This window comes from Miniopterus schreibersii (assembly GCF_964146895.1).
Source record: "Miniopterus schreibersii genome assembly, chromosome: 3".
NCBI classification, from domain to species: domain Eukaryota; kingdom Metazoa; phylum Chordata; class Mammalia; order Chiroptera; family Miniopteridae; genus Miniopterus; species Miniopterus schreibersii.
Genome location: NC_138103.1, coordinates 36366731 through 36387545, shown reverse-complemented (window position 1 = coordinate 36387545; position 20815 = coordinate 36366731). Strand labels below are relative to the sequence as shown.

The 20815-nt window shown below is 43.6% G+C and overlaps 1 protein-coding gene across 8 annotated transcripts in view; it reads left to right on the top strand.

Annotated features, from left to right (window-relative positions):
* Positions 1 to 20815, top strand: part of SNCAIP (synuclein alpha interacting protein) — a 138725-nt gene that overhangs the window by 69027 nt on the left and 48883 nt on the right. For all 8 annotated transcript variants that reach the window (XM_081131873.1, XM_081131868.1, XM_081131869.1 and 5 more), the window contains exons 2-3: positions 6035 to 6137; positions 18305 to 18377. In XM_081131873.1, the coding sequence (XP_080987999.1) occupies positions 6109 to 6137; positions 18305 to 18377 (102 nt within the window). In that variant the 5' untranslated portion in view covers positions 6035 to 6108. The remainder of the gene's footprint in view (positions 1 to 6034; positions 6138 to 18304; positions 18378 to 20815) is intronic.

Genomic DNA, 20815 nt, shown 5'->3' with positions numbered 1-20815 from the left:
TCTTTCTAGAAATTCTATTTCAGAATTTTCACCTCCAGATTTTCCTCAGGCTGTAACCGTGACCAAACTGGAGCCCACTGCTTGGTGTGCTCTACTGAGGAATGAGATGTGGTTATCCTTCGGTAGTTTAATTTACTTGCAGCGAGAAAGCTCTCTCTCCCCAAAGGGAGGCTTAACCGTTGCTTATGTACACTTTCTGGTTATATATATGTTGATTTCTTTTTGGCAGTGGGCTAAACTTACCAGGTTGGGTTCTGGTCAAGCTCATCAGGTTACAGCTGCATCTGTAAAATACTGTGCTGCATTTTAACATGGCAAGAATAGCATTTAGTAGGAACCGCCCAGACCTTGAGACCCTTGAGACCCTTGTCCTATCTAAAAATTACTACCTGAAACACTTCCTTCTGCCCCTACACCCCCCTCACCATCCAGACCCTTATCCCTCGGCTTTCAGCTTAGACCTCACGTCTCCTAGGCAGACTTCCCTCCTCTCCAGGGTCTAGGTTACGTGTCTCCGACTCCTGCGCGTTTATTTGTCTTAGCCAGCGCTGCATGATATTGTAACGGCTTGTTTTCTTGTCTGTCTCCCTTGTACTATATGCCCCATACAGGTGTGGGGAGTAGAGTACGTCTCATCCAGTACACACAGGAATATTCCGTAAGTGAAGAAGTGGGTGACATCTGCACAGCCTGGGCTTTTCCCCGAGACCCTCCTTTGTGCTTCGTGGCTCTCCTCTAGCTGCCTCTTGCCAGTAGAAGTTTTTTCCTCTATCAGTTTTTTCCTTCAGGACTAGACATTTAGCGACTGCCATGCTTCTGGCCGCTGTTGAATCAGAGAGTGAAAGAAACTGAATCCAACATTTGGAATGAGTTGCTTCCTTGCCAGCCAAGCTACTGAGCCAACTGGGGACAACATTTCATATATTACACTTCTTTCCACCCAAGCATCCCAGTACTTAGTCTGTGACTTTTTAAAAGCTCTTGTTATATGTTAAAGAAAGTCCAGTATCTATGGCTTTCAGACTGAAAAGTTATCCCAATACAAATTTGGCTGTGTGTGTGTGTGTGTGTGTGTGTGTGTGTCCGTGTGTAGGGTGTAGGGAACTGCTCTGTTTTCCCAAGTATTGGCGAATTAGAGAGTAAAGAGAGAAGTTGAAATACAGATCGATTGAGGTTACCTCATCACCAAATGTACTCTGCTCATTTATTTTGACAAGCCTTAATTTACTTTTAATTACGGGGCCTCCTAGTTTACTGGTAAATGTAGCAACAGTGACTTTGGCAGCAGAGGAGAAATCTGTGTAACACGAGCCTTCAGAACGAGTCCGTGCTGACTCCTTGTAAAATGGAGTGAGGCAATTCATTCTAAGAAGAATTTCAGTGGAGCAATTTATGTGATATGTGGCTGCAGTCACAAATCAGTAAGCCTTTTTTTTATGAGCCAAGCACACCAGAATGTGTATGTTAAAGGAGCGTCGTTTCTCAAAGAAATGTTGTTGGCCACGCCAAGCTTTTTCCAGTGATGCTGCCATGACCCAACAGATTTTTGGAAGTCTCCATTTGGAATTATTTTCAGAGTCGGTTTTCAAGTCACAACCAAAAAAATTTTTAAATATTACCTGGAAATCAGACGACGAGAGGGAGAGGCAGGCTATTTTTTAAATTGCTTGTCTGCTTTTATTATCCAGTAGGACTTGGAGTTACTTTGAGCTCGTTCCCAAGTTGAATCTTCCCTTAAAGGAAGCTTTTGGGCCATCACTGAGGCCACTCATGGGAAGGTGACGTGGTGCTGATAGACCCATTAGGGCTGTGAGCCCCTCCCACATACTTTAACAGGCACTGGAGGGACTTCTGTTCTTGGCAGTTTATCAAAACTCAGTGAGAGTAGGAAAAATCCTGCAGACCTCATGTACAGTTGATGCTGAATATTTAGTTATTTGTTTTCTCGAGCCAAACATCAGTTTGGAGTTTGGGTAACATTTCTCCCAGTAGACGTGCTTTGAGCACATCAAAAGAAGGGAGGCAGTGTGTCACCAGCAGGTTCTGCACAGCATACGGGTCCCACCCCCTAGCCCTGTGTCTGCACATCCCTTCCGATTTTCCTACCCAAATTAGTAGAGCTAAACCACTGGAAAATATTTCCTCTACCTTTCTCTGTTCTCACCCCCTGCCCAGTCTCCATCTTCACCGCCACTCACCCCCTATAAAACCTTTAAGCACACAGCATACCTGCCTCAGTAAATAACAAATTAAAAATTGCCAGCATCAGTGCAGACAAATTAAAAGCCCAACTGAGATGAAGTGGAATCATTTCAGTGGGTTGACATGACAGTGGGAGAAGGTAGGCAGACCTTGTGAGAGAGATGCTGGGCGGGAGGGGTGACAATACAAACGAAAGCCCTTGGGACCTCAGTGAACCTGGGAGGAGTGACTGCCGCTTGTAGGGCCAGGGCTGACAGGGTGGGTGCAGCACAATTTATAAGTGACTGGGTCCTGAGATCCCAAGCAGCCCAAGGCCAACTACGATGCAGAGCAATAAAATCTCATGTAAAGGATTTTAAGCTGCACTGCCCTTTCTTGGGAGGCTGAAAAATATCTTCACTTGGGCATAAACCCACTCTCCTGGGCCTTGTGTAAGTCTGGTCCCCTTGTGTCCAAGCTGCTGGTCTGGCCGGATGAAGGATGGTTTTGGTGTTTTTCTGAGCTTATACTTGGCACACAGCTTCCCAGCTTCCCCTCTACTCCTCTACTCACAGCTACTTCCCTTTTACTCTATTCGCGTGTAAACCCGCGGCGCCAATCACAAGGCACGGACCCTTCCTTCTGCCAGTCGTAAAGTGGGGGGAGACATAATCTCTACCTCGTAACATTTTATTATGTTCCTGAAGGTTTTCCTTTCCTAGTTATGAGATAGAATGAAGGCCCTGTAAGAGCACACATTGCAACATGCTGGTAGTTAATTTGTAAGAAATTTTATTTTGTTGCTATTGTGGTATGAGAATTTAAAACAATCTTAGAGTACAGATGAAGTAAACATTATTTGGCAGGAGGCACCAATAAGAAAAAAAGTGGGGGAGGGTGGTACTTACTGTTTAATACTAAATTCCTTTGAAGGGTCCAACACTCAGATGCCCCACAGGCCAGCCAGGGCCTGTCGGTGAGGAGAGCGGATGGGAGGGGCCGGGGGACGGGGGAGCAGCCTCCCGGACAGTAGGGGCAGATGGGGCCCCGCTGAAGCCAACTCTCGTCATGGGGAGTGCAGACCTGTGCTGCCACAGCTTCAGATATTTTTTAAGTGAAGCCAGAAATCCAGAATTTAATGTGAAATCACCCAAGGTCTACGTGTTGGCAACTGATCTGATTATTTTTAAAACACTGTTAGGGCCAAACACATCACATCTGTGGGCCAGACTCGGCTCGCGGGCCTCCGGTGTGCGCCCTCTGTAGCCGTGCGTTCCACCAGAGCCCCTGTGTCCTTGGTCAGAAAGGGGGCTTGCTGGTCCCCACCACGGCCGGCGTGCGGGGTGGAATGGTGCCAGCAGAGCAGGGCGAGAAAAGTGCCCAGGGCCTAGCTCAGCCCTTGTCAGGTTGGATTGTTTCCGGCCGCTGCTCTAACCGGACCTCACCCCTTCCCATCGTATGAGGAAGGACGCGGCGATGGCCATGGGCCTCACCCTCAACGGGAAAGAAACAATTAATGTTGGGAACGTGGCTGGGATTGGTGAACCACAGGGGGATTTTTGCACATAATCGGGATGTGCAAAAGTGGCACCTTGCAAGAGAGGACATTGAAACCAGGCCAAAGGAACTGGGCCGTAGACTAAGGCATCTTAGAGGAGATGGCTGCACGTGGAGGCCCCTCAGGAAGTACACGAGGATCCTGGGTGCCAGGAACCCCTTAGCCTGAGGCTGGACTGTCCCACCCACTGAGAGAAGTATGAGCGGTGGCCAGGTCTTCCTGCGGTGGCCTGGAACTGTTGTGACTTGTGTTCTGGACTAAGGAATAAAGAATCTCACTCTCCAGGTCCACATGTAAAGATTTTCTGCTTTAATATCATGATTTATATTATCCACTGGATATGTTCCATGAGAATGGCCACACTGGAGTGTATGTTGCTCTGTATATTGTCAGAACATCTCAAACAGGGGCTCACTGATTATTTGTTAATTTGCTTGGTTAAGATGTGTTCATTTGAATTTTGCGTTTAGTTTTATGTTTCCATGTATGTAAAGATCCACTCCGTCCCCGGTGTGATGTGTGTCTCTCTGCTCTGCCTCCCCTTGTTTCCATGTTTCTTGTGATATTTTGTTTGTCTGCACCCCATCCTATGCCCAGCATCCTTGTATTCACCAGAGCCATGGGAATAGTCTGTAATTCAACAATTCATTGTGGAGAACAGACTTAGTGCAAAGAAATTGGATTGGAAGAAAGTCTGTTAGCTGACACGCTGGAATCTGGAGAGCCTGGATTGTCTCAGAATCCACCAGAATGGAAGGGAACATTATTTTGAGTAATTTGCAAGGACTAGTGTGCGTGTTTTTCTCTGAAAAGCTTCGAGAGGATTAGAGGAAAAGTGATATATTTTTTGTAACACGTACTTTGCTCCTTTTCTATAAATAATAAAATTTCTGGCTATATATGTATTTTTATAAATACAAATTTGCTTTTATTTTAAACCTTGCTATGATTTTTCAGAAGAACTTTTAATATTTATTCTAAATGGATAATCTCATTTGAATATGGTAGTAGGATTCCTAATCCTTTCTTGGACCAATTCTGCATCTGCTATAATTGAAAGAATATAAAAAATGGTACATGCATGTGAGAAGGGAAGGAGAGGAAACATTGAAAATTAAATCAAATGATGGGTTTGAAGTATGGGATGGCAAGCAATTTCCCCTCCTTTCTTGTAATTCTCCTATTTGTATAGCTCAAAAAAAATAAAAAATCTTAAAATGAGAAAGCAATGCCCTCAGAGTAAGAGTTCCCTTTAAAAAAAAAATAGATACTTTTACCTTCCTGATCTTATATAAATGAGCTCGTTTTCACTGGCCTAGATTTATTTTCACTTTCCAATATGTAATGTATTCCTTAGTCATTTGCAAGGTACCCGATTAGAGGAAAAAACAGGTTAGTCCTCAAGTCAGAGTGTGGGAGGCAGCCTTTGTCATCAGGAAGACAGGCTGTGGGGAGCGCAACCTGCTTGGATATCCGAGAGCTGCTCCAGGGAGCTAACCGCACACGCAGGCTCCGCCAGGAGGCCTCTATTTCTGTCTCGGCGTCTGCGGTGCCACGGTCACCGCCAGTGGTGATGATGATAAGTGATGGGCAAATGAACTGGGAGGGCATGTATCTCCCCGACAGATGCGAGGCCCCGCTGGCTGCTGACCGGGCCCTTTCTGGCTCCTGCTTGGTCACTCCGGCACCTCAGGCGGAGCTGCGAGGAGCAGGGCCAGCGCAGTCATAACTCTGTGGTTTCAGTCTGTCCTTAGGGCCTCTTTTCAAATGTTTTCTGAGGAACGAACTGGAGGTTGTGCTCCGAATTCTGAGACACCCGTTACCGTTGGTCCCTGGGTGTCTGTCCCGTGTGACTGCTGCGGGGATCCGGCGTGTGCCGCTCTGCGCAGGCATCCAGGGATGTGCCCACACAGGCAGTTGACTGTGGCCTTCCTAAGATGTCAGGGCACCGTCCCCCAAGTCCTACTTTCACCCAAGGCGTCGCATGTGCCAGGTGTGGGCCGGCTCGGTCCCAGTATGGACCACAGGGGCTGCGTTTGACCAGAGTTGGTGCTCGGGAGAGACATGAAGGCACCAAAGAAGTGAAGCAGAGGCCCACAGGCACCCACTGGGGAGCCCCCTGGGGGCCTGGGGAGCATGCATTTCTGGGAAGCCAGGCCCGGCACATGGGAACAAAGGAAACGTGCTCGAAGGTGGCATGAGCACCAGTCACCTTTTCCGTTTGTTTAAACATAGATACGATTTTTGTTTCGAGAACAACTAACCTTTGGCCTTTTATTTTTCCGTCTTGTCCAGGAATTTGTAAGTATTCAACCTTACTCAAAATGTGCAAAGAATAATGATGGAAGCCCCTGAGTACCTGGATTTGGATGAGATCGACTTCAGTGACGACATATCCGTAAGTGTCGCTGCTTGGAAGTGAAGCTTCCAGGAGGCTCTGCCGTCACCGCGTGGGCCGCTTTCTCTGTTACAGTCCCTGTGTCCTAACCTCTTCCAACCACATCACAGCTTGACAGCAGACATCCTGTGGGGCAGACAAAATGTGGTTTGGGGATCTCCTGGACCTAGAAGTGAATCCCACTTAATGGCGTGTGTGCTTGGGTGAGGTTTAACCTTCCCAAGCCTCCCATTCCTGATTTCTTTCATTGCCCAAACTGTTCACTGAGTACATTTATGAAGGGCCTGCAGATACTAAGCACTTCACAGAGTTACTTCTGCACATAATTAACCCTATTCGTGTCAATTCCTTTTATATGACTGGCTGTGGCTCAGCCAGCATTCTCTGGAGGTCATATGCATATGGACTGAAGGACGGCCGAGTTAGTAACTGATGAGCAAAGAGGAACCCTTCCAATCACTGTGGGTTTCAAAGCACAGGTTGGATGCTTGTTGGAAAAATTGAGAAAGAGGCTTTCATTGATGGGGACTGGACCGGCTGGCCTCGGAGGCCCTGCTTAACCTTGTAATCCTGCAGCCTGTTGAACTTCTCAGGACGCAAGGCTGCTCCGAGTGGGTCCTCTGCATGCCCCCTGCTTAGCTGGCTGTGACTTGTCCTGGGCCACACAGTCACTTCTGCCACGTGTTGGTCTCTCACGCCCTCCCAGCCAAATTGGGCTCTCAGAGTATGTGATGAGAAGGTTGCTGTTTCTGAGCTAGGCATATGACTTTTCTTCTCAGAACCTCCAACGGCACTTTTTTTTTTTTTTTTTTAAAGAGAAGTAAGCCTTTTTTTCCTTGTTTCACAAACAAAGCTGGCTGAGCTGGTTGCTTTTTGGTGATTAGTCAAAGAGACCAAATCCCGTATCTTCCCCTGACTCCCTGGACTCCTCGGCCTCACCCTTGGCCGGGGCGGCAGCAGGAGCCGCAGTGCTGGCAGCAGCCACACAGGCAGACGGAAGGTTTCTGACCTTACTTTTCATTGATCCCTCGTAGCATAGAGCTTTGGGTCACAGCTAGAAATTGACTCAAAAAAATAAGCTTATTTTAATGTGCCTCTGGCTACAGCCTTAGTCTCTCCTTTACTCCTCATCTGAAATAAAATCCAAACACTGTGCAATAATTGAATCATTGGGACGAGTTTGATGAGTGATCTGATTTAACCTTGGATGAGTCTTTGTGCCAGGGAAAGGTGAATGCAGCTTTCCCATACAATTTTATCAATCCTTGTGAAGGCCGAGGTGAAGTGAGTTTCTTCCTTTCTGCAATATCTTCTTGTCTGTCTGTCTTTTTCTCTCTCTTTAAATTACTGTGCTGGACTTAAAAGTGTTCAGAGCATGGTCCTTGTATAACCAGTCCCATCAAGGTACTTTGAGCTGAGTGGGGAAGAGCAAATAGAGTGAATGACAGCTTGAGTAGGTGCTGGGAGGGTGGAAGGTGTTTCAGGAAGGGAAATGTGTGTTATGATTAGGAGTTTCGGAGTAGTTCTCTGAACTTTGCTGGTGAAGTTGCATTTTAAAAACATAGACTTTAAAGGCACCAGTCTGGGCTCCAGACTCGCTCTGACCTTTGCTGGCTGGAGCACATTAACTTCTCTCTGAGATACCCACCTAACTTTAAAGGTTTTCTTTTCTGTGTGTGTGGCTTTTTGTTGTTGTTGTTGTTTGAGGATTGAGTGAAAAACTAAATGTGAAGCACTTAGCTTGGCACACAGTAAGTTGCTCTTAGAAATGGTAGCTTTTGTTATTATTTCAGTGAATAATACAATAATATTTATATGACCAACGGTGAAGAAAGAACTCGAGGGAAAAGACCAGGCATCATTTCAAGACTTTTTTATTAACACTGCAATAGAGCAGTTGTGTTTACAGAAGAGTCCTCTGGCAGCAGCCCATAATTTTGATGAATTAGGAATCTCCACTTAAAAGATAATAAAATATATTAAGCAATAACTATAACTGTTTAGCAAGTTGGGATGCAGGATTGTGCAATGGTTGAGTTTCTATAACTTGACCACTCTGAAAGATAAATAAAGACATCCATCTGTAATTGTGTAACTGCACTCCCCCCCCTTTAATTATGTATCTGTTGTTTGAATCTTTGACCCACATTTAAACTTTTATCAGAAGGAAATAGGTGAAGGTTCGTAGAATTGCTGAAACAATAATAATGGCCACCATTCATTGAGCACCTGGTGTGGGATAGGCATTGTCTTGTTTAATTCTCACAACTACCCTCTGAAGAAGGTACTTATTATTATCTTCACTTTACAGATGAGGAAGCTGAAGCATGAAACAAGTTACATAATTTGTCCACAGTCACCCACTTAGTTAGGAATACTTTGTTTCCAGAATATATGCTTTTAGCCACAATACTTGACTACTTCTCCAAGACCAAAATAGTCTATTGCAGTGGTCTTCATAAGGATGATTTTACCCACCCTCCAGGGGAACATTTGGCAATACCTGGAGACATTACTTTTTATTTTTTTTAATATATTTTTATTGATTTCAGAGAGAGGAAAGGAGAGGGAGAGAGAGAGATAGAAACATCAATGATGAGAGAGTCATTGATCGAGCCTGCAACCCAGGCATGTGCCCTGACCGGGAATCGAATCCCTGTCGCCTGGATCCTAGGTCGGCGCTCAGCCGCTGAGCCATGCCCGGCCTGGCCTGGAGACATTTTTGATTGTCATAACTAGGAATATGCTACTGGCATCTAGTGGGTAGAGACCGAGGATTCTTCTAAACAACCTAAAATGCACAGGAAAATCCCCTCCAACAAAGAATTATCTGGTCTCCAATGTTGATAGCACTGAGGATGAGCAATCCTGGCATATATATGTGTGTATATATATATATACACACATGAAAAACTCAAGAAGTTCGAATTTGGCATCCTCTATAACATGGTAGATTATTTTATTATAGTTTAATCCAATCCAAGTTCATTATCTTAAATGTGCCTGAATAATGTTGTTCTCACATTTCATGGGAAAAGCAGTAGAGATAACCTCTTAAATATTGAAATAGTTGTTTTCAGCCAGTTTAGGTAAACTAGGAGCAATAAATGTCACAACTGTTTTAGGGGCAAAATGGAGACTATTCAGATGCTAACATTGAAAAATGAAGATGTGTTCAACTTGCTGATTTACTGGCATAAAGAGAAACATAGTCTCCCATAAACATGCCTTTATTTTTAGGATTCCGTAATCCTCCACCTCCCCCAGCCCTGAGGCCTCTTTCCTGGTTAAGTGGCAGAAGAGGGGAGGGTAATGCACAATACATTTGAAAAAGATGTTTACCAAAAAGATGCCTGAGTTTAAAACTGCTCTTCTTCCTCTCCAGCTGTAGCCCTCAGCTTTCTATTTTACGATTTTTCCCTTCTAGTCATGAGCCTGGTTCTTGATTTAATTAAAACACAAGCTGTATAATGGTCCGAAAAAACAACTAGAACTTTTCTGCCTTTACCTAATGAGACAAAACACAGAGGCACTTCCATTATTTTGAAGTTTCCCAGACTTGAAAATAATGCTCATCCTTTGCAAAATGAGGGTTTAAACTATACATTCTTGTAATCCTGCCATCGCAAAAGGCAGGACATTGTGCACTGGCTGCAGATGTGCGAGGGGGAGATGACGACACACGTAAACACAGAGGGTCAAAGTAGGGCCTTTCTGTCACTGCAAATGGGTTTACAGATTTCTTCATTCCTATGGAAGCCAGAGCCCTGTGTCTGAAAAATGAAAAATGCTCTAGAATACTATTGTACCCTGGGGTTCTTAGTGGCCGTGGTGTATTTCATTAAGAGAGGCCAATTTGCTATTCTCAGAAATAGTATGCAAAGGACTGAATAAAGCAGAGGCTGAACCACGGATCCATTGAAGAGCCTGACTCATCACAGTCAAATGTTGCCCAGGCCACACACTGCGCTGAACCCTTTAAGTCAGTTATTTTGTTTAAGTCTCACATCAACTCTGCAAAGTGGGCCCTATTTTAATCCCCTGTTTGGCAAATGAAGAAAATGAGGCTTAGAGATGTTGTGTGACTTTCGAAAGGTTACAGGTAAATAAGTGGCACGGTCAGGACTTAATACAGAAATCTTTGACCACATGACTCCCCCCCTTCTGAGTAACTTAGTTGAGTTGAATGGACTGGTCATCTCACCCATTATTATCCTCAAATAGGCCCTGAAGCAATTGCAAATAGCTTCTGAGCACTAATGTAGTTGGTATATATTATTAATAAATAAAATAAATCAAGCTAAAGAGAACTTAGGCAAATCTCTTAATTTTATTGTACCTCAACTTTTCCACCTATAAAATGATAATAATTATATCTACTTATTGCCCTGGTTATGGAGAAAATTTGAAATTTTACATATATGTATGTACAGAAACACATACCCCCATATTTATATACATACACATATGTATACACACACCTAAATGTACATACACATGTAAATACACACATGCTTATGTGCACACAAACAAATATGATGAAGGAAAATGGTCTGTTCCCCTGCACAGGAATGTTTGCTTTGCTGTATCGATGTGAATGCAACTTTGATGAAAGTTGACATTTTTGGTAATTGCCTGACCTACTTTGTGTGCAAGTCAAAAGAGATCAAGATAAATAAGTGTCCTTCCCTTCGCCCAGGCCCTTGAAACCTAGAATAGGAAGTAGCACAGAATTCGGTGGATTCCTTTTCCTAAGGTGCTCGAACCGCCATCTGGTAGAAAAATAAATTCTATGGCAAACAACTCCCACTTGCAATGAGTTTTCACATTTCTCCATCCTACAGATTGGGCATCAGTTGCACTAAAATATTTGCCCTCCTCTGGTTTGGGTGCACCACCTTTTACTCAACTCAGTCCACGGATACTTCCCAGATTTCATTACATTTTCCCAAAGAGCCCTTTCACAGCAGTGGGAGACCTTGAGAAAGACAGTTATTGCTTCTCAGGTGGACTCAGGCAAAGGGTTGGCAGGTAAAGAATACAGCTTTTGCCCTGATTTTAGATGTGATAAAGAGCACAAGGATATCACAGCTACAGAGAACCTGGCCTGTCCCACCTCTCTAGCAAGGAATCTGCCTGAGTAAGACCCTGTTATACATTCTTCTGTGCTTCCTAAAAGGTGACCAAGACTTTCACATGCGTCTGGCTTCCTCAGTTGCTTCTTGTCTCATCTCTCAGCCCTGCCTCTCATTTCTTCCTTTCCAGCCCCTGTTATCCAAAACCTCACACCTTGTTCTAATTTCATACGTCATTTGTCTTATCTGTTTTTCTTAACCCCAGCCAGGAAAGGAATTAGGAGTAATCTAATCCAGACAAGATAAATTACAAGTTTACGTCCTATAACTAATATTAGAGCCCAGGACTAGGACCTAGGTCCCTGACTCCAAATCTTGGAATCCCTTCCTAAGAAGTTAGAGAGCAACTTTACCGGTAGGATGTTTTCCAAGAAGAATGGGTGACTGTCAGATTTTTATACTTGCTCTTCTCTTACTCTGTAGGTAACCCTAAAAGTTCTTATCTTGTCCGATAGTCATAGCACTTGCTAGATTGATGATGCAGGTCATTTACACAAATGATCTCATATGCATTAACTAGATTTTATACCAACCTACTCAGCAAATACTTATTAAATGTTTACAGTGTACTAAGCATGGTTCTAGGCTTGGGATGAATGACACAGACTTGTCTGTGTTCTCACAGAGTTTGCAGTAAGTACCCTATAATAACACATGAGCAAACTATGAAATGTCAGGTTAACTTGACGGTGGGTCACATTTAATTACAATATCGAACTCCATCCTTGACAGGCAGTTTTTATATTCTGATGGTGATTGATTATTGGTTCACAATTAAAACTAGACCATCATTGAAGCTGAACAATTATTATGTCCAAGCATCTTCCCTACTGCAAGATACATTTCTTCTGTAATTCTTTTGTAATCTGTAATTTTTGTCTCAGTAGTTACCACTACTTTGGCTTCGTTTTTCAATGCTCACTTTTGATGCTTTTCAATTTAACTAATAATGGTAATAGTTAACATGTATTGAACACTTACTACGCATCATATACTGTTCCCCATGTTTTACATGATTAGTGCATGATCTTTGCAGCCACATTCTGTTGTTGATATGGTTATTACCAGTTTTACAGAGGAAAAAACTGATATACAGAGGTTAAGTGACTGAGATTAATCAGCCAGAAAATGACGAAGCCAGGATATAGTATGTGCGGTCCAGCTCTAGAGCCCATGTGTGTAACCGGTGCATTGAAAATGGCTTCTGCTGGGCCCCTTGGTCACCTCCGGCCATCCTTGTCCATCTAGGTCTTTTCTTTCATGAACACTTCTCACAGAAGAAGGGGGCCATTCAGTACTGTGATCTCCCACCTTAACTGACGTGGAGCTTCGCCCTTTGCCTGACTGTACATGTTAGCATTACAGTAGAGTAGTTCCTTGCACACTCTATCTACGGTCAAAAAAGAGTTACTGAGTTTTCCCAAACACCAACCACAAGCAATGTCTCAGCATAGAATCATATAATTTATTAATTTTGAAAGAAAAACCTCCCAGAAAAATAGGATAAAAACAAGGAGCCAAGGGCAAAAATCAAATGTATTTGCCAATAGGATTATTTGTAATAATTTTCTTTAATGGAGCCTGAATGGTGGGAAGAAAGGTGTTTAAGGCAGACTGGGAAGGATAGATGAAAGTGGAGATCACCGGTGTCTGTACCATGTAAAGGTGGGGGTCGACATCGTGGGAGTCTGTGCGGTCACCTGTGAAACAAGAAATGTGGAAAGAGAAGAACGTTCCAAGGGAGGACCTGTGCAGAGGCGAGTCTTGCATGGTCAGGGAGAAAGAGTCTTCTACACAAGAGATTGGGAAGAAGCTTTCAGAGAGATGGGAGGACAACTAAGGGAGCCACAAGGGGTGAGGGGTTTCAAGAATTTAAACAAGGAGAAGTGGCCAGTAGTGGTCAATAGATCACTATAAAGAAAAAGGTTGAAAAGTGCCCACTGGATTGTCCGGTTAAGACTCACTGGCGACCCTAATAAGAGCAGTGCCTGCGAGGGACAGAAGATGTGGTGGTAGAGTGATGCAGAGGTAAAGGTGTAAAGACAAAAACCAAGGCAATTCTTTTTTAAAAGTTGGCTGTGGACACAAGAGCAGGAAAGTCCAAGGTCAGCTGGAGAGGCAGCATGACTTGAGGTGGTGGCGGGGTGCTTGTTTATTTTTATGGGGTCAGAGCAGAGAGCCAGTGTTGAGACAGTGGCCAAAGAGAAGGAGACCTGGGCACAAGCAGGAGGTAGCAATGAAGGGGTGGACTGTTAGGACCACGTCCTCAGAGGAGCCGTGAAGCAGGACCTGTTACAGAGGGTGCGAAGTTAGGACGCCTTCCCGAACTGGACGGGCAAGCCATAGGAGAGATGGTCAGAATTTTAGAAAAATATTATGTTTCTGAAAATCTCATTTCAGCTGTGTATCTTTCACTACCAGCTTTGCTTATATGCATTTTTGTCATTGGATTGTGTGCCTGTTGAGACGTCTGCTTGAAGTTTGGAAAGCTGTGTGAAAAGTCATGAACTTCGGGATGGTTGTTTGGATGGCTGGCTTAATTGTTTCTTTTGGAAACTTCATGGGACCTTCGTTGTTTAAAAGCCTGTAGCTTGAAAAGGTGCTTGGGATTTTAGTTCTTTCATTTTCTGTGGCTCATTACCGTTTGAGTAATGTCTGCTTGTTCACCCAACTGGCTCCAGCTTTCAGGAGTAAGGGCCAAAGCTGTTCAGGCCTGAGCAGTATCTAGGGTGGTCAGAGATCCCCACAGTCCAATGCAGAAATCACACGCCGTTATTATGAATCCCATGTATGTTCAAACTATTTTGCATGGCAGAGTGACAAAACTGACTGGTGTAGTCTGGGATGTGTAGGGTTGTCTGTGTAGTTTGCAAAGCTAAGTTTCAGTGTCAGCCCTTGGCCATGGATTCTCTTGGATGAAGAAAGACCAAAGAGAAGCCAAATAACGTGCCGAGACAGGCTGAGCTCTTCTTCCTCCCCTTTCCAGTCCCAGCTCGGGCAGCCTCTTCCTGCCTCATTAACTCTCACGTCTTAATCTACTGAGCTTAAAAACATGAGTGGAATGAAGATGAGAGGGAAGGGCTGTGGGACACACATGTAAAACAGGTTGGAGAGAGGAGACAAAAACATCTAACATCACTTTACAGCTTGCAAATTGACTTCACTTACATTCTCCTGTATGATTATCTGTTTGATAGGTAAGAAAACTGAGCCCCGGAGATAAGAAATGACTTATTTGCCCAGAACCACAAAGTTAATAAATGTCAGAACAGGGACTTGAATCTAGATCTCGCTCCAAATCCATTGTTCTTTATACAAAAGGCTAAGGTATCAGCCAGCACTGTTAACATATTGGAAGTGTTTTTCCTTTTAAATATACTATGATTACATTGCTAGACTTGTAATTATGTACTTTTTCTAAGAAGATTAGTGCTATGTAAATATTAACTACTATCATTATTACTATTATTATTGTCACTAAAATCATGGGCTACATAGGGGAATTCATTTTTTTCAGTTCAATAACCTAGTATCTTTGGTAAATAAAATATTGTCCACACCCTCAGGAAGCAGAGAAAGCAGTTATGTAAACATATAGCTGAAACATCATGTGACGGGTTCTGTAATGGACACATGCCTCAGATAAGGAAATATATAGAGCAGTAGTTCTTGAACTTCAGCACTTGAGTCACCTGGATGGCCGTAAAAACACAGATTGCGAGGCCCTGCCCTCAGAGTGCCTGAGATGGGGCCAAAGAAGGTGAATTCCTCACACATTCCGAGATGGGTGATGCTACGCATGTAATGTATAAGTCAGAGGTGTTATCCTGCCCCCCAGGCGCTTGTGGAAGGCAACACCAACGCATAGGAAACCACAGAGCGTAAAGCAGGGCAGCATTTTAACCAAGGGCAGGGAAAGGTAAGGTCAGGAAGGGGCGCAGCCGTCAGCTAGGGCTTCGCGGAGGAGGCCGACCCCAGCTGGCCTTGCAGAACGGTTCCATTTGCCTGGCCAGAGGAAGGCAGGAGGCGAGGAGGGCCCTGGGGTAAAGGAACGGAGCGGGACTAAACCGCCAATGCACAGGAGCGTTGAAGAAGCAGGGGCCGCTGGTCCCCCTTCGGCAGGAGCTTTCCTTGAGACATGACGGAGGAGTGGAAAAGAAGTTCGGGGCCAAAGGGCTGTTTCCACAGGGTAGCCTCTGGAAGTGTTTTTAGAAAATGGATAAACGAGAGCAGCAGATGCTTCCCAACTATCTGCAAGGCTCCTCTCCTCTCTTGTCACCCAAAGATAATCGGAATCAAGGGGTCAGAATACAAAGGGTTGGGTTGGAGGCAATAGACAGGGAAGATACACTGGGCTTTGGTCCCGATAGGGCCACAGTTACAATAGTTGCTGCCCTGGGAGCAGGCCATTGTCCTGAGAATGGGGTTGGCGATCTGACAGCTTCGTATAAAAGGCCATCTGTCGTGTGCTGGGAGGCAGGCCTGGATGGCTTCCCTCTCAGCCCCCAGGTGGCCGCGCAGTGCGTTCAGGCGGGGGTGGCTTTCCCGGTCATATGCTCATTCCCGTATTTGCAAATAGGAAAACGATTTTGCATGCTGGTTGTGTGAATTGTGTGTTTCCTCTTCATCTCTTCACGTCACAGCTTAATCATCTTCGCAGCATCCCTTCCGTACTTCACCGAAACAAATCCCCAAGTTGGTTTTTTTCTCTCAAGGAGTCCTTATAAAGAAAGATGGGTTTGTTCACATGGGAAGTCATTGCTGAATTTGCCACTCCATATACCCTGACAGTCACCCCAACATTTCTGACCAATGCATCATCTTTTTCTTAGATGGCTGTAGTTTTAATTTCCATTACCAGGAGCAGCGCACGACTTTTCCTTCAGGGGCATTTTCCCCAGATGTGTGCCCTCACAGAAGTGACTCCCTGTGTGACCGTGGGTGGAGAGGCAGACCGGATGGGTGACACAGGTTGAGGCAGTGGATGGGCATCGGCTAGACTGGCCTCTGCCTATCGCTCAGTCCCCACACCAACCAGGCAGCCGTGCTGTTCACATTTAAACCTCATCGAGTTAAAAGTTACAGCACGCTGTGAACCTTTGAAGTCACGTGGAAAGAGTTGAAGGCACAGCTAATAAATCAGAGATTCTGACATGCTTGACTTTGGGTGGGAGTGACAGGATGCGTGTGGCTGGAAGTACAGATAGCAGGACACCAGCTTAATCAAATACATCTCTTTAAGCCCAGTGAGCAACCTTATTGAATTTTTCATTAACTGTAGTTAAACACAATCAATCTTAAATTTCCTCTTTCTAAAATTGTGCTTTGGAAAAAAAGCAAAGAGTGTGGGGGGCGGGGGGCGAGAGAGAGTGTATAAGACTTTGCCAAAGGGTGCTTTCATGGGGCGCATGGCAGCCAAAACAAGAGGCCCGATTTTAATTGAATTATGGACTGTGTAATTATTTAACCTGTACCAGCTGGTCTCAGGAAGCTACCAGATTCTTTAGAGACCTTGTACTTGGCTAGAAACATAAGGTACCTTATTAGTAACAAAACAACAACAAAAAGTGCCTTCTGTACCTGTGTTACCTCCAGCCCCCAAAGAACATAATGTAGAAGGGGAAAAAAATCCTTGAAGCTCACTTTTGATTTGTCATGTACCCTCTCTGAATACATGACACCATGAGTGGATTCGCTAAAACACCTGTAGTCTCTGAGGAATGGCCAACACAAACAGGATGTTATTGCGTCAGACAGGTAAGAGTAATTTCTCTAATTAGTCATTTGAGATTTTATTTTTCACTTGCAAGTACTGGATATTTAATTTGTTTGTGATATGAAATTGGCAAGCTGACAATAGCTACAACTGCCCTTCCCTCTGCCTTGCTGTCCTGATACCCCGTGGAGAGCACTGGGAGGTCCCCATTCTCCATGTAGATGCTCTGCTTCATCTATCAACAGCGAGCTAACTAAAGTACCTTCTTATTGACAAATGTGTCTAATTATACATTCCTCACTTGTAATGCTACAATAATCCTAATGAGTTTCCCATGACCATTTTTCTTTTAGATTAAATGTTTCTTCTCAATCCCCCCAAATTTTGCAGCAGTGAAGTAATTCATAATACGTTCTCATTTACATAAGAATGCGTTTCCTAAAGGTACAGAGCAAAATAGTTCTAGGAAGCTGCATTTTATGAATTAAAATATCGTTGAAGATTGCCCCTTGATTAAAGAAAGAGTTCATCCTTTTATTTTGTTTTAAAACACCCTTCTCTAAGGAAAGATTGATTGGCACCAAGTGTAGTTCCCATAAATCATAGCTATTGATTTTACATTTGTTTTAGCTCTTCTGATTTTATGCCCCCTCATGTCATAATTTGTCGTCTTGATAGCCAGCCCCTGAGTTGGTGTTGGGACTGAACAACCTGCAAGGTGGTTTCTTTCAGTTTAGTCTAATCTATATGTGAAACAGATGAGCTTTCAAACACAGAACCATGCTCCTCTCGCTTTTAATAACATTACCCTGGTATTTCCCACGGCGATTACAGATTCTACATTGCGGCAAGTGGCAACGTTAGAGATGTTTGTGTAGTCCAATCCACATCGGCACAAATGTGGCTCCTGGCTGCTGCAGGAAGCTGGATGCGTCTCCCCCTGGCTTTTCACACATAGATTTGCTCTTAGGCTTCAGAATGCAAATACAATGGCCATCTCCTGTAAATTTTCATGGTCAAAGCATTCTTCCATCTTCCACAAGTAGCGGAAGTGATGGGACATAGAATGTCTGCTGGATACACAGCACCTTGTTTGCTGAGGAAGGGCCATCCAGCCCTCTTTTTAATCTGTCTGCTTAGATGCTTATATGTAGAGCGAGCCCATTTAGGGTAAAATTAGCTAGACTTTCTGAATATACATATTGCACTCAAATATCACTTCTTGTGTTTTGATTTTTCTGGCCAATTTGAGTGACTGTTATGCTCTCACTTTAAGTTGTTATTTTATACCCTTTCTCCTCTGGCTTCCCATTTAGTACTCAGTCACATCTCTCAAGACCATCCCAGAACTGTGCCGAAGATGTGATTCGCAAAACGAAGACAGATCAGGTAGGTCTCGCTTCTCACCTCTCCTCCTTGACCTGGCTTTTGGAGTGTGGAAGCTATTTCCCCTCACATTGTTTGCTCCTGCTTTCTGTTTTTGTTTTTTTTTCTTCTATGGTTTCTCCACTCACTCCCAATCTCAACAAACAGATGCTAGGTCATCCTTCCTAGGCTGACAGGACAGGGAGGCCCTAATGAGGACACGGCTGTATACAAATAAATGCAGGCGATCATCTCGACAGCCCAAACCACAGTATACGCAGCAATTTACTGAAAACCCGAGAAACCATTGGTGACAAAACATAATGATGCAGGCGCCAATGAAAAAATGTTGGATGCATTTGCTACCCATATGGCAAGGCCAGCTTGGGGGATGGGGCTTGGCCCAAGTCTGAAACCCTATCAGGGATGCGACATGCTAGAATCTGCAGTACGGCATACTGTAACAGTTAAGATTAAAGCAAAGCTTTGGAGTTTAATAGTGTAAACTAAACAGAGAATTATGGCATATAGATGAAAACCAGCTGGTTGACCTTTTCTCCTTGCATATCCCACCACCTCCAACCAAAAAAGTACATTCAGGCTTGTTTTTCCCCTCTTTAAATAAAATTAAACCTCCTTCTTTTCTCTCTGTGATGGGCAAAAATGAAAATTAAAAAAAGGATATTGATGGGAATGATACCGTGGCATCAAACTATGAAATGATTGTTTATTCTTTTTCTAAGTAATTACTCTAAGGCATTACCATTAACCTCGCCAGAGCCAGACCTCCTCGGATAGTAACTAGAGTCCTGAGAACCATGGGTGGTGGAAGGCTTAAGATAATCCTCGAATTATGTGTATCGTGTTTAAATATAAATAAATGGTCCTTACCTATGCAGCTACTAGACTCCTAGGCCTTTCTCACGGAAAGGACTTGTACAAAACTAATTTACTTTTCTCCTGGCCTGTTTGTTTTCTTTTGACATTTTGCTTAGATGAGACAGGGAAAATAATTAGTCTTTCTAGGTTTGTTTATCTCTGTGTTTTTGTGTGTGTGAGTGAAAGTAATACTTCCATGTTTGGGTCAGAAACATCATAGAAGATGGTTTTAAAGTTCAAGTAAAAGTTTTCATTTACCTTCAGGTTTTAAAAAATACGTTTTTATTTCAAACATACTCAAATTTCTATTGGATTTAACAGAGGCTTTGGCCATAAGGCTTGTCAGGATGTGTCTCCTTAAAAGGCATTGGCTGGGTTCTGAGTTGAACCTCTCTGACTGCAGTGGACAGGTCGCCAGCCTCAGAGTCAAAAGTCCTGGGTTCAAGGTAGCACTGAACCATTTATCAGCATATGAGCCTATGACTAATTTATCTATAAAATAAAAAGAGACTTGTTCTGCCACTGTTACCAGACTATTGTTAGGATCAAAATTAGGTAATCTATCTGAAGGTACTTTGTAGATACAATATTTTTTCATTAATTTGGATTGAGGAGTAAGGGAGAAAAAATAACAGTAAACACCAGTATTGCTTTATGTGTGTGCTAGGTATCGTTGTAAGCACTTTACTAACATTAGCTTGATGAATCATAAAATCCCTGTGAGCTAAGCTCTAAGATGTTTGTATTATATAGATGGGCAAACTGAGACACAGAACAGAGAAGTTAAATATCTTGCCCAGAGTCACACAGCAATGAAATTACAGAGCTGGCAGTCAAACCCCAGAAAGTCTCTAGACCCTGTCTGTTCTCTTGTCCATGCTGTATACTACTTCTCAAATAGCTGGACTCAGTGGCATGAACTTAATTTTAGGTTATTATCCTTTTAAATCTTTAAAAATCAGTGTTTTCCCCTCATCGATTAAGTAGTGAATTTCTTTTTTCTGTTAAATAACTGCTCTTGTTTAACTGAAGCTTTTAAAAATAATTTTCCCTGGGACTATTAATTCCATTTTCGCCAGGTTACGTGACTTCTGGCCACTTCCACTATGGATGATGTTAGACATTTCTTCTCTGGTTGAGAAGGAGGCCAGTTTCAAGTTCAGAACCTTTAAAACTTCACCCAGAGCATAGACCCAGTGCTCAGCAATAAGGAGACCTGATAGGAAATGGATATACAATGAAATAACTCTCAATGTAATCGCATGTACAGTCCAATTTGATAGACCATTTTGAGGCTGGTAAACCACTTTCTAAAAGAGAATGGTCCTAGAAAAAGAAACACATGAAGATATCCACCTCTCTATAGCATTGTGTAGAATGATCGGTGGGCTTGTTTTAAAGAAATTTCAACATAGAAAAGTTTTCACAGCCAGTTTCAGAAAGAATTGAGGCATTCTTGATGAATTCTATGGGCATCCAGATGTGGGAGTACCACCACCTCCGGCAGCCCTCCAGACTTTGTGTCAAATGCCTAGGAAGCCTCTGCTCCAGGATGTTTGCAAATTTCCCCCCGTATTGTGGTT